Here is a 14,213-nt window from a genome sequence, read left to right as displayed (position 1 = left end):
AGCCAGTAAGGTGTTTGCCTCACATGTAGTCAGTCCTTGGCACCCCATATGTACCCTGAGCACCTCTAGGTTAATTCGAGTGCAAAGCCAGGAAAAACCCCTGAGCATCACCAGCTATGGCCTAAAAGACAAAAGATTAGCAAGGGAGCCAGAGTGATAGTACAACAGGTAAGGTACTTGCCTTGAAAGTTGCAGACCTGGGTTCAATCCCTCACACCACATATAGTCCCCGAAGCCCACCAGAAGTGAAGAGTTATTGTGAAATTTTCCTTTGGTTTTATTACTCCTGGCTCTGCACTCAGGAATCACTCCTAGCAGTGCTGGGAAGACCATATGAGATGCTGGGGATCAAACCACCAAGTCAGCCAAGTGCAAGGCAAGCACCTTACCCACTATTCTATCTATCCTAGAATAGTTTATGATGCAGATTGCAGCCTGGCCTCTCAACATCTTTCTGATACCTATCTTCTGCTTTCAAGCCTGTTCTGCCTCTCTGTGGCATTTCTTTTTCCATTTTTCTTTTTATTTTTAGGGATCACTCCTGGCGGGGCCTTGGGGTACATATGGGGTGCTGGGGATCAAACCTGGGTGGATGTTTATCAGACAAGTGCCCTCCCTGCTGATCTGTGGCTCCAGTTATCTCTGATGTTTCTGAAAAGCAGCACTGCTCTTTTGTTGGCATCCTCTCTTAGTAAGTAATGTCTCTGTCTTGTTTCAGACCCATTTACCCAATATTAAAGTCCACGCCTACTTCGCACCTGTCACTCCACCCCCATCAGTAGGGGGCAGCAGACAGCGCTTCTGCAGATGCTGCATCATCCTATGACAGTGGCGGTGGTCAGCATTGTGAACTGAGTATTTAATGGAACTGCAGAGTTGCCGTGGAGTCTCCAGAGGAAGCAACGCCAGTGTTCTGGGCAAGGGTTACAAAGTGAGGGCAGTGTCCAGATCCCCAGAGCCACACACACATACACATACCCAGCCTCAGCCCTACCCACTCTAGCTCTGTGACCAGGGAACGGAAATCTGTGCCGCCTTTATCAAGTGGATTGGTAAAACTTACCCATTCCCATTGGCATGCCTCAAAGAAAATCATAGGCAGAGGAAAGGGCCGGCGGCATTCCAGCAAACCCAGTGTTACTGCTACCTGTGGTTTCCTTATTTTCTGGAGAGGGTTCTTTGTTGATTTTGGAACAGCAACCGCAGTCTTCCAGGGTCAAGGAAAGCATAGAAAAAAAAACAATAAATGTTGCATCCAGGGACCAGAAAGAAAATTTCTTTGCATCCTATATGTGGTAGCCACCCATTGTGAGGTGACACCAGAGCTTCTGTGCTTCCTTGTTGCTACGCCAACATGCTGAGCATGCTCAGAAAGAAGGCTCTTCCATTCCGCCCCATATGTTCTTGGAGTGTTTGGCCCAGAGGCTTCCTGAATGGTCGCTTTGAAATCACTGTGGTCCAGAGTTGATGCTTGGTCACACAGGTGGCCACTCACTCTCTGTAGCACATTGTGTGCCTGTCTTGTGTTTTCTGTTGCCCCCTCCTGCACTTTGTTCCGTCTGTCACCTGTCCATGGTCTGCTTACTCACACTCAACTGTTATTCTTTTTGCTGTTGTCGTGTTTACAGGTTGCATTTGGATAATTAGTTGGGGTTACCAAACATTTTTAAAAAGAGACGTTATCAATAAATATTTTTTTAATTCTGAATTTTACCCATTAGGGGACCCTGCCTGAATCTTTGCCACTCTGAAGGGAAACTCTAAGAAAAGCAAGGAAAGTTACAAGAAGATATTGAGCTAAAACTCACTGATGAAAACAAACTCTGCCTTTTGGTTTTTGCTCTCTCTGTGATATACAATAATACGCATGATGTTCTCGGTATTCCCTTGCACATTTTTCCTTCCTTGAAACTTCATAATAAGGAAAGAGGGAATCGCATTTTTGGTCAAGAGTACAATGACAAATCTCCAGACTGCCCCTGCACACCTCACCACCAGTGCTCAGGCCTGTTTGTCCCAATCCAATCTTAAGTGTGAGGCAGTGATTTCTTTGATTTGTAGCTTTGGGATGGTTTTGGTTGAGCAGGCTAAGGGATAGCTGTCTAGCCAATTGGTCTCTCGCTCTCTTTTTTTAATACCATTTCAACCTATCAGGGATCCAGGAATGACACTGTCACAGCTAATCACCACTGTGTAAGTGTTGATGTCATTGCTGTATCTGATGATGAAGCCTTCCACGATCAGCTCCATTCCAGATACTTGTCAGCTATATCTGTTCGGTGCTCTTTACTCTTAAAAGAGTAGCGTGGTGAAATGTATTGGGGTCAGCAGAGAGAGCAGTGGGAAGAAGTAGAACTTCCCTTCTCTGCTCTGCCTAGTCCCCAGAGCTTATGGCAAGGGTACATATAGTGCCCCTAAAAACATCTTCCTATTTCCACCCTCTCGCCTAACTCACGAAAGATGAGGGAACAAAGAGTTCCTTAGGAAGAAAATTTCTGGGGCTGGAGAGAGATCACAGCAGGTGAGGCTCTTGCCTTGCACATAGCTAACCTGGGTTTGATCCGAAGCACGCCATATGGGTCCTGACTACAGCTAGATAAGGCCCAAGAACAAGAAAAAAAATGTTTCTAAGCTCCATGTTTTTAACAGTATGTGATTTTTTTTTTAAGCAGAATGATCACTTTCTATAGATCTGTTATTAGGGTATAAATGTGCAGCCCGCATGGTCTTAGATCATCTTCATGAAATGTTTGCAAGTGCTGGTTCTACTAGCATATGTAAGCATAAGGTATAATTCATTTCTCCAACAGTCAAAAAATCTTAAAAATATGTGTTGCCCAACATTATCATGCTTTTCATTTTAAATCCAGTTTTATTATCATTATGCTCTTTTAAAAGCACAGATGACTTGTATTTTCCTATCTTTTCCCTTACTCTCTTTTCATAATGCCATTATTAGTCTCCTGGCTGTAGCCCACACATATGAAGTCATGCATGCATGCATACACGCACGCATGCACTTCCAGATGTGGTTGATAATATTCAGGTCACTCAAAAAGGTAAATATTTGGGGTCATCTTTTTTAATGTATGCTTTTTTTATAGTAGTACCTGAAGGAATTTATTAACCATAAAACCCTGACTCAGTGGGTGAATTTGAGTTGCCCAATAATTGAGATTATTAGGGTATTTCTTAATATTAGACATATAAGTTTAGAGGATCCTAGTGACTAGTCCATGACATGTTGAAAAGCTTATTTCTCTGCTCAAAGAGCGAACTCGACAAACTGGTCCATTTGGACTTTCCCAGGCGTTCCTTCCTGTGTGGGCCAAGAACAGTCAAGTGAGACAATCGAGGCCCTGCAGGGAGCAATACTGACTCACATGTGGTCAGGCTGGAGCCTTGTTCCATTCTCAAGAAAACTTAAGGCCCATCAAGTTTGGCAGGAAATCTGTGTTTTATGCCAGTCTACAAACTACCGCCAGATGATAAAGGAATGTACCAAGATTTTGAGAACCCAACTTGGTAAGTTTTTATGCAGTTTGGAAAGAGTCCTGATACCTAAACATAATGCCCATGTCTCCATGTCAGAAACTCTTGAAATTTAATGAGGATTCACAGGTGTAGAGAGGTGTTTGCTCTTTGAATTAACTTTGAAATCAAACTGTTGAACAGTGATCCAGCTTTAGCTTTTTCCAATATTTGGAGTATGACAGCATATATACGTGTTTTATGTAAAGAAAAATGTTTTCTTTTCTTATTAATTCCTGCTCTTGTGGGATGTAAAAGTATTCTTTAAACGCTCATTGTAAGTATCCAGTCTGCTTTCCATACCCATTATGTTAGCAGGAATTTCACGCGTTCCTTCCACCACACATGATAGGCGGAAACCTGGTGGGTTTTTTGATGCTTTATTTTGGGCTTTCCAAATAGTTCGATCTCTCTGTAATGCTGCAGCACTTGAGGTCTTTATTTCTTCTCATTGCCTTATAAAGTATATTTTTGTTGGTCTGATAGCCCATTAGTATTATGAGGGGTTAAGCAGGTATGCAGTGGAACTTGTTTTGATTTAGAGTTGTTAGGAAGTGTGAGAGTGTTACTGGAAAGAATTGGGTGGTTTCCTGTGGGCAGTGTGTCTTAGGTAACCGGGTCATGCAGACAGGAAGAGCACTGAGGACCCTGGCTGAAAAGTTACATGCTGCTCTTGTCCCCTGGAAAGGAGAGATGTAAAGGAAGTTGCTCTATTCTGCCTTTTTCTCCTTATACGCCACAGTTTAAGGCTAGGTTTCTCTCCTCATGCTTTGAAATTCCAGGTGATAACATTTTATCAAGATTGTCGTCTGCCCACTAGTCCTAGAGATTTTTACCACCTCTAACCCAGGCAGTGTGAATTTATCAAGTCTTATTTGAGAAGAGGTGCGGAATGTGGAGGTCTTGAGGTTGAATCCTTCCCCTCACAGCGATCTTAGACCAGAAGACTAAAGTACCAGAAGGGTGAGAGGGAGTATGGTGTCCCCACCTCATCTTCGTGTGTGTTAACACGCAAAGCAGGTCTTCTACCAGCTAAGCTACATCCCAGCTCATTTTAATTTTACAGTTGAATGGTACAGAAAGTTGTGTAGGACCACATACATAATAAACCCAGGTAATTTGGGTATAATATTTGACTCTATTTGCTGTACCCCAGTGTCCTCACTAAGCATCCTGAATCTCCAGCAAAGTATGTGCTGCTCAGACGTTGCCCTCTTGGGACAAACTTTCTATGTGCCGGAAATAATAGCGGTTGGTTGGTTTGTTCTGGTTGGGGAGTGGGGTAGGGCAGAAGCCAGGCCTCCTTGTGGGACAGGTGCTGAAATGCTCAGTCATGCGCCCTGGCCCCATTTGAGGTCAGTGACTCCCTATCCTGGGGCAAGTCTCCAGTGTTGTCCCTTTTGATCCATAGAAGTGTTAGTCTCTCAGCTGACCCTGGGTGAATATTTGGAGCCCAGGGGAAATCTGCTTAATATTCAGCACAGAAGTAATGTTAGCCAAGTTGCCATGGGGGGGGGGCATTAAGAATTCCATAATGTGTCTCTTCCATCTTCGCCTTGTGGTTCTGGACCACACCCAGCCCCCCTGGTGCGGGGGGGATCGAGCCTAGGGCTTCAGGCATGTAAGTGCTCCACTGAGCTGCATCCCCAACTTCCATGCAGTTGTGATAAATAAACTCTTAGAAGAGCTCGGTTTGCAGATGGTGAGTCTCCATGCTTCCCCAGCCAAGGGGATTTTACCCTTCTAGAGCAAAGAACTCAACGGTTATTCTACATTCTATCTTCCAGTGTATTGTTTGGAGAGTTAGGGTAGGGAAGTGGTCGATGAGAGTCTAGGTGAAGGGGGTATGTCAGTTCTGGATCTGGGAGACTTGGCCCCAGGAGCCCATTTCTGCCCTGAGTGTGACAGCAGCCGTCCCACCTAGGAGTGGGTTTGTTCTCCCTCCCTTAAGCCCAGAGCACTCCTGACCACTAGGCAAACTGTTTCTGCTTTCCAAACACCTGGGCCACCATCCAGATGGGGGTGGACACTGCAATGGCCACCAGTGCTTCCCAGCAGCTTCTGGGCCTGGTTTTCACCAGTGAGGATCCCCTCTCCAGAAAGTGCCCAGGACACCCCCTCCCCCTTCCCTCTGCTCTACCCCAGGAGACCAGGGATGCCATTGCAGCCACGTCACCTTTGTTAAAGTGGAATAAGACGTCACTTCACAAGACTCATGTCATTGTCTCTTACTCCTTCACTAATCCGAACCTGTACCACACTGCTGCTCACATATTTGTGTTTCTTACTTTAGCCTAATCCTTCTTCGGTCCCTGAATTCAGTATTCTGCTTTGTTCTGTTTTTGTTTTGGGCACTAGAGAATGAAAACCTCAAGTCTTCGAAAAACCTGACTTGAAAGGAGTCTCTGGCGTGGTTTGAGTGCGTGATTGATTAGCTTTATCTTTTTTCCGCCTAAAGACTTGAATGATTTTGTTTTTTTCTAGTGCTAAATAATAGATCAGTAATAAGTGAAACCTTTGCTGCTACTTTCCTGGGTTTACATCCTCCCCAAGAATAATTTCTTATTTGTGCTTCTCTGATGACTGTTAATTCTATTGAGTGCAGGAAGAGGTGGGTCATAGATTTCTTCTCTTCATTCCCTCATCTGCAAATTCCACTAGCCTCTAACTCCTAGAGCCTGATGGCGCCTGCAGGATTCGTGGGCCGGGGCTCCTGAGGAGCGACTGTGTGTCTTTCTCACCACGATGCAGCTGGCCCCTGGGGACCTGACTCCCCAGTCCGGAGGGTACTGGAGCAGGGAAAAGGCCTTAATTCTGCCTTCTCCGACCTTGTTTTATGGCTCAGCCTTCCGACGCCTCCCATTCTGGCCCCGTCCTTTTTTCCTCCCAGGAATTGTTTCCCGGTAACCTGCCTCGAGCATTTCCCAGCTGCCCTCACCTTTGCCCGCCTTCCAGGGACCCTGAGAGCACAGAAAGCGTGGCCTGTGCAGAGCTCAGAGAACTGTGAGGACTCCCCCTGCCTGTCAGACTCTGTTTGGGGACAGAGATGGATGGGTCAATGGTGCTGTAGGAGACATTTTTATCTTTAAACCAGGCTGTTTCATCCCTGGCGCGCCCTGCCTAAACTCTGACCCCAGTGTGCTGATGGGGTAACACGCCAAGGCTGCTGGCTGGCGGGGTCTGACCCACACTCCGCTGTCTGGCCCGCGCCTCCCCCGGCCTTTGGACCACCCTGCTGGAGTCTGCGCTGCAGACGAAGCTGCCTGTTCCCGCCAGGCCTGCTCCAGCACAGTTCTCCCAGGGGGCTGACGCGGCCCCACTTCTGTCCCAGGGACTGTTTCTGCTACTTTGGGTACATGAGGATGGGGGAGGGAGGCTTATTTAAAACAAATCCAGGGTGGCAGTAGAGGATTCTTTTGCTTTAAAAATCTTTGGACTAAAAAAAAAAAGAAAAAGAAAAAAAGAAAAAAAAAGTCTTTTATATATAAATATATAAATTGTTATGTAACTATTATTGTTTCATGTATGTTCTAATTTTGTTTTATGAATTAATTAAAGGAAATAAGCTGTGACGACTTTTCATTTTGCTGCAGAAATAGCCTGACTTTGATCTGTGATTCTTCCTTGAACCCGAGAATCAGTCATGGGCTGAGTAAAGGGGCCTCCTTTGGGCATCCTTATATATTTTAATAACCTTTAATTAATAGCCTTTATTATTGAATTCCACTTGTCTCTTAAGGAAAACAAAGACCATTTTAAAACTTTCGGTTTAGGGGCATGAGTACAACAGGTAGTGCATTTGCCTGGCATGCGGCCAACCTGGATTCCATCTCTAGCACCCTATATGGTTCCCCAAGCCAGCCAGGAATAAGAGTCAAGAATAAGGGGCTGGAGTGATAGCACAGCGGGTAGGGCGTTTGCCTTGCACGCGGCCGACCCGGTTTCAAATCCCAGCATCCCATATGGTCCCCTGAGTGCCGCCAGGGGTGATTCCTGAGTGCATGAGCCAGGAGTGACCCCTGTGCATTGCTGGGTGTGACCCAAAAAGAAAAAAAAAAGTCAAGAATAAGTTTTGAGCACTACCAGGTATGACCCAAAACCCTCTGGATTAGTTTAATAGTACAAATTCAGACTGAGTCTTTACTTCATTTTTTCTTTTGTGGGGAAGTACCCAGAAGTGCTTAGGGCTTACTCCTAGCAGGGCTCAGGAAATGGTATCTGGGTTGGGGATCAAACCTGTGTCAGTCACATGCAAGCCAAAAGCCCTGCCAGCTGTCCTGTTGCCCTGAGCTCAGCTTGAGTCTTTCATCTGCGCAGTGCATCATCCTTCCCGTGACTGGGAAGGAATGAAGATGGTGCAGGGGTTAAACCCACAATATCCATAGCCAGCTGGTGACCACTGTGTCGCAGTGCTTCATTGTAAAGTGGAGATGGCAGCTGCTAGGTGTGTATACTCCTCTAGCAGAGGAGTATACTAAGAGAAGGTGTATACTAAGCACATTGTATGCCGCTACTCCCTCATTCCTTCCGTCTTTGCTCATCTGGTTGAGCGGTACACTGAAGCTGCCAGGACCATTTGGTGGGCTCAGCACTGGAGCCAAAACATCAATCTAAATTAAAATCCACGAGTACCCTGCCCTGAAACACCCCTAGGGAGCCTCCGCTCACCCCGTGGAGCTTGAAGGCCTGTCCAGATTAGTCATCAGGAGCCACTTCGGTCCCTCCAGGGTCATAAGCAGGTCTGCGCGCTGAGTTGTCCATCCTGAGTGAGTTAGTGCTGGACTGGACAAGGCAGTACTAGTCTGCAAACTAGAGAACAGAGGTGCCATCCCTTTACCCGCTCCCGTCCATCACTAATCAGATTCCATGTTCAGAGCCTTCCTACCAGCCCAGCCAGAGGCCACCTGACTTAAGATGCATCAGAGAGGATGTGTAAGTGATAACGGGTGAACGGAGGAGGATTTAAAGATATTTTGAGAGGCTGGAGCAATAGCACAGCAGGTAGGGCGTTTGCCTTGCACGCGGCTGACCTGGGTTCAATTCCCAGCATCCCATATGGTCCCCTGAGCACCGCCAGGAGTAATTCCTGAGTGCAGAGCCAGGAGTAACCCCTGTGCACCGCCAGGTGTGATCCAAAAAGCAAAAAACAAATACTCTTGTTTGGCTCTTTAAGGAGCCCGCACCCAGTGGTGCACAGGCTTACTCCTCAGGACCACTTGGGAACTTGCTCATCAGACCTTGATATGTGTCTACTGTGTGAAGTGCCTTTCTACTTCTAGCTCTTAAGCAGATTTTTTGGGGGGGGGATTTTGGTTTTGTTTATAGGAATACCCAGCTGTGCTCAGGGCTTCCTTCTGGCTCTGCACTCTGGGATCACTCCTGGCAATGCTTGAGGGACTGCCAGGTGCCAGAGTTCAAACCTGGGTCAGCTGCTTGACCTGCCATCTGTACTTGTACATTGCTCAAGCCTCATTAAGCAGGTATTTTAAAGAGGGCACCTTGGCCTGTCTTGTTATGTGGGTTTTCCCTTTCAGGTGTGTTTGGAGTTATTCGTAAAGTTTTAAATAAAGGGGGTAAATAGGACAGTGATCCCTTGCCATTGTTACTTTTTAAAAGTCAGGAGAAGAAAGACAAATATGGGATCTCAGGTACCTGATTTATAGAGCAGCAGGATCCGGGAATCCAAAGTATCAGAAGAGGAATCCTAAGATTATAGAACTGAGATGGGGGAGGAAAGAAATGGGATGGGGGTGGGAGGAGGCTAAGGGCTAGAGGCAGGTGGGGGTAGTAGGGACAGGGGCCTTGAACACAGCCCTGTAGAAGTGTGGGAACCATGGAACCAACAAAAGTATAAGATCCTGACAACAACAGCCAAAAATGTGCCTGTTGAAGAGGCAGACTGGGGCGTGGGAGGGAAACTGGAAACAAGGGCGGAAGGGAGTTGGTGCCCGTGCTGCTGAGTAAGGCCGCACCCCAGGGCCCCTCCCTCCCAGGACAGTGGCCAGGAGCCTGCTGCCTGCTCCCTGGCTGCTGGTTGGCTCCCTCTGATTTTGGAGAAAAGTCTGAGGATTTTGAGAAGACTTCTAACACAATCCTGCCCAGGCTGGCCTCTGTCTCCTTGCAGCGAGGTGCCCCTGGGTCTAGGTCAGAGGCGAGTAGTACCCATCTGGATACTGCCCTGAGAGTTGGAAGGGGAAGAAAGACCCCAGTGCTGTGGCTGAGCCCCACCTGCTGCCCCCAGCACCACACCCAGCACCGTCCCCGCCACACTTCAGTCCTGAAGCCTCGTGGCTTGGCAAGCAGCCCCACGGCGCAGTCAGGGATGCTGTTTCCAGGCCAGAGCCAGCAGACGCCCACCCTTCCGCCTTATACAGGAATGGAGGAAGGGGCAAAGTACTGCCCTCCACACTTACTCCCTGCTAGCAATTTCCTGAGAACGCATCTGTTCAGTCACACTTCTGCAGTTCTAGCTCCGTGCACCTCTGACCCTCTAGTGCCTCTGCAGTGACCCAGGCACAGTGGACACCTGCAAGGGACCTCACGCAGGCGACTGCAGACTCTCCCACAGACCCCTGCCTTCCCGCCACAGCAGCAAAGCAGAACTCATCCTTAAGAATCTGGATCTTAGAGGGAAGGGAACATTGGTGGTGGGATTGGTGTTGGAACACTGTATGCCCGGAACAACTCTATTATGAATAATGTTGTAGATCACAATGTTTCAATAATTAAAATGAGGGGCCAGAGAGTACAGTGGGTAGGGTTTTGACCTTGCACATAGCTGGCCTGGGTTTGATCCCTGGCATCTCATATGGTCCCCCAAGCCCACCAGGAGTGATTCCTGAGTGCAGAGCCAGGAGTAACCACTAAGCACATCCAGTGATGGCCCCCTCTTTCTTTCACATATATTTATATTCTGGATCTCCTTCCCAAGAGAATGGTTCATAGAAGGTGGTCTGTTCTGCAGGACAAACAAAAAGTGTGCCTGGGGCTGGAACGATAGCACAGTGGGTAGGGCATTTGCCTCACACGCAGCCGACCCGGGTTCAATTCCCAGCGTCCCATATGGTCCCCTGAGCACTGCCAGGAGTAATTCCTGAGTGTAGAGCCGGGTGTGACCCCCCAAAAAAAAGTGTGCCAGGAGGGCACCTAGGAACTGGGGGGTACTCTTGCTTTCTTGCTTCCTAGATCAGAAATGGCTTCATGCATCCACATCAGACTTCACTCGAGTCACTGTCTCAGGAACCTCATTCTCCTGTCCCGAGATACCCTGGGCCATATACAAAGTCAGTCAATGGTGAAGGGGCCTGAGGCAGAGCTGAACTAGCAGCTCCCATAGCCGACCCGTCCCCTCTCCTCCCGGACCTCCCCACACATTTCTCAGACATTTAAGTGAGCAAGTGAGCACAGAGTCCTCAAGGGGAGAAGGCGTGAAGAAATCCATCCCTGTCTCCAGAAATTGTGTCAGCTGCAGGAGAGAAACTCCAAGGGCCAGCTCCAACCCAGCCAGCCAAGCTGTGGCTTTGCTGTGTCTGCTTGCTTGCTTGGACTTTAAACCACCCCCTGCGGTACTCAGGGCTCACTCCTGGTGAGGCTTGGAGAGTCATAGGGGCCTCAGGGGTCTAACCCAGGCTGACTGTGTGACCTGTCGCTTGGGACAGGCAGATCACCATCGTTCTGAGTCCCTTCCTCTGTTCTAAGGGGGAGAGGCGGCCGGAGATGGTGCTCAGTGGTAGAGGTATGAGATGAGTGGTCTTGCACGTGCCTCTGATTCAAACACCCTGAAACCCAGCTGCTAGCCAAGCTGGCACATGCCACTGTCATCAGAATTCGCACCCAGCTATAAGGATATTGAAGAGGGGATTCCATTTGGCAGCCAAGGTGGGTGAGCTTCAAACCATTGCCTACAGAGAGGGTCAAGTCAGGCAAGCACAAGCCTCATAACAAGAGTGGCATGGGACACCAGTAAGAGTCTACAAATGTCCTTAGTGTGTTACAACATGAGAAGACTTGGATTTAGATTCATCCCCACTGTCCCACTGGCAAGCTGTGTGTCCTTGCACAAGTTGTCTGACCTCTCTGGGCCCTGTCCTCAAGGAGTGGTGGAGCAATACATGAGAAAAGAGCACAGCACACACCGTGTCTGGGAATCCCTAGCCCTCAGTAAAAGTTGAAGGACCACGATCCACAGAGCTCAGAGAGAGCCTCTGCCCGAACACCCAGCCTCACACATGAGGGTCGTCTGCATCCACAGTAGCTGGAAAACTGGTGCCCATACAACTTTTGCCACGTCTCTAGGATGGGGGATCCGGGGTTCAGGTTCTGAGGCATAAAGGGCTGTCCGGGTAATGTCGGGGACCCATGGACAGAACAAGATTGGGAGGAGACCAACCTTGCAGGTGGGAGGTGCCTAGTCGCCGCGGGCAGTGGCTTTACCAGTCTGTCCACCAGGGGGCAGGCGAGCCAAAGGAAGATGCCCCGAGCCTCGGGAAAGCAGGTGGGGAGAAGGAAGATTGGGTTCTGCTGGGCTGGGCCCCAAGGCATCCAGCATAAATGGGGATATTCCCATTTGCTCGCGCCTCCCCAGGCCTGCCCTGGTATGCACAGTTACCCCGCTTCATCCCCATAGCTCTCCAGAGCACAGGGCTGAGTTGGCCCCATCCCCTCTCCCCAAAGTGCTCGTTCGCCCTCACCTCTCCAGGAGCAAGAGTTTGCAGGACTGGAGGCCGGTCAGAGCCAGGGGCTGAGACGGCTGGGGCCTGGCTGGACCCGTGGTCACCAGACACTCCCTTGGACTAGATTTTGGGGCCCCAGACAAGTTGACCGAGTGATGCCGACCAAAGAAGAGTACAGCAGCCTGCTGGCTACGGGGACTGCTGCGGGATGCCCCCCTTACTGAGAAGGGGGTGCTCCCGGTGGAGGAGCAGAAGTGCCCCCAGGAGGGGCAGCCTCAGAACCAGCCTTCCACTTCCAGAAGCCTTTTGTGTGTTTGCTTTTTTGGGTCACACCCAGCAATGCTCAGGGGTTACTCCTGGCTTTGCACTCAGGAATTACTCCTGGCAGTGCTTGGGGGACCATATGGGATGCCGGGGATCAAATCCGGGTCGGCCGCGTGCAAGGCAAATGCCCTACCCGCTGTGCTATCGCTCCGGCCCCTTGTGTGTTGTTTTATGTGGGATTTTTTTTTTTGGAGGGGGGACACCCCCTGGTGCCCAGGGCTTACTCCTGACTCCACTCAGGGGTCACTCCTGGCAGGCTCAGGGTCCGTAAAGGGTGCCAGGGATCAAAGGCATGTCAGCCATGCCCCAGACAAGCACCCCACCTGCTGTACTATCACTCCGGGCCTGTACTGTGCTGTTGTGAAAGCAGCACCTGGGGTTCTGTCACCCCGAGGAACATCTGCAGGCACAGGGGAGCTAGCAGGGAGCAAGGGTCAGCCCTCCCTCCTGCTCCAGGACTGCGTGCCGGGAGCCCTGCACCCTCACAATGTCCAGGATGCGGTCCCCGGGCCGGCTTCACCTCCACCCGTCCAGCTGCTGCTGCTGCTTCATGTTGCAGGCGCTGGCCCTGGAACCCCCCCACCACACACACACACACACACCCCACACTCTGAGCACGGGACTGCGAGTCCTAGTGGGGCCTTCGGGAACCAGTGGCCACCTTCCTTGCTCCCTTTGCTCCCTGCCCACCAGGGGCTCCAGGACATAGAATCACTCGGTCTGTGTCCAAACACCCATGGGCATGTTGTAGGCTGTGAAACTGCGGAGGTGGGTGGGCGCCTGAGCCTCAGTTCCCTCATCTGTGACCTGGCACCTTCCCATTCTTTGCCCTCCCGCCCGCCTTTCCTTTCCTGAACCGCCCGGCAAGGTGCCAGTCATCGAATTGGTGTCATCCGCCAAACTTCTCTCGCACAGTCAGCCAGTCTCTCGTTCCCTACTGCTGGGCCCTTGGCCTGTCGGGGAGTTTCTGGCAAAGGAAAGGACGGGAGCTAACTCTGAAAGGATATTTTTTGCACGAAGGAATCCTGTGCGTGACTAAGGCATGTAAATGTGTGTCTGAATTCCCTGTTCTGTTCCCAGGCCTGTGTCCATGGGAACAAACCAACCTTTCTGGGCCTGTTTCCGCCACGATTCCTACCCCCAGTTGAGCTGCTGAGGTCAGATTGAACAACAGACAGAAACAGGCACTCTTGGTGTGATGGGGGCAATGAACGCACTGGCTTCCGGCCACATCCAGCCCTTGTGGGGGTCGGGTGGAGTGGGGGGGGGAGTGTCTATCTTCAGCATCCGGGAACCCTGAGCAACTTCACTCAGCTGAGGGGCGCATCTGGACCTTGTGGGACTGGCCTGAGGACGAGCCAGGGGCTGTGTGAACAAACCCCTCGCAGGAAGAGAAGGGTCTGCCCCCCAGCACACCGGCCCCCTCCCACCACTTACTTGGTACCAGGGTGAGGTGGTGAGGATCACCTCCGGCCTCGCCACCAGGAGGTGACTGCTAAGAGAACACGCTGGAAGGCAGCCCGGAGTCCTTGGGGCCGGCCAGGCTCAATAGGGCCAGAGGATCCCTGCAGGGAGAGGGGGCACCCCCAGCTTCAGCCCTTCTTCAAGGCCTGGGGTCTCCCAGGGGCCTCTTTTCAAGTGGCAAATCCCACATTCTAGAAACATTGCATGTAAGACCAGGAATTC

General features: G+C 50.0%; 1 protein-coding gene across 3 annotated transcripts in view; it reads left to right on the top strand.

Moving 5' to 3' along the window:
* FBXL20 (F-box and leucine rich repeat protein 20) overlaps positions 1 to 7,103 on the top strand; it is an 85,880-nt gene extending 78,777 nt beyond the window's left edge. For all 3 annotated transcript variants that reach the window (XM_055133089.1, XM_055133090.1, XM_055133091.1), the window contains exon 15: positions 719 to 7,103. In XM_055133089.1, coding sequence (XP_054989064.1) covers positions 719 to 826 — 108 coding nt within the window. In that variant the 3' untranslated portion in view covers positions 827 to 7,103. The remainder of the gene's footprint in view (positions 1 to 718) is intronic.
* Positions 7,104 to 14,213: the final 7,110 nt, after the last annotated feature.

Source organism: Sorex araneus, chromosome 3 (assembly GCF_027595985.1).
Source record: "Sorex araneus isolate mSorAra2 chromosome 3, mSorAra2.pri, whole genome shotgun sequence".
Taxonomy (NCBI): Eukaryota; Metazoa; Chordata; class Mammalia; order Eulipotyphla; family Soricidae; genus Sorex; species Sorex araneus.
Note: the sequence above shows the minus strand (reverse complement) of the source record. Positions and strands in the feature narration are given on the sequence as shown.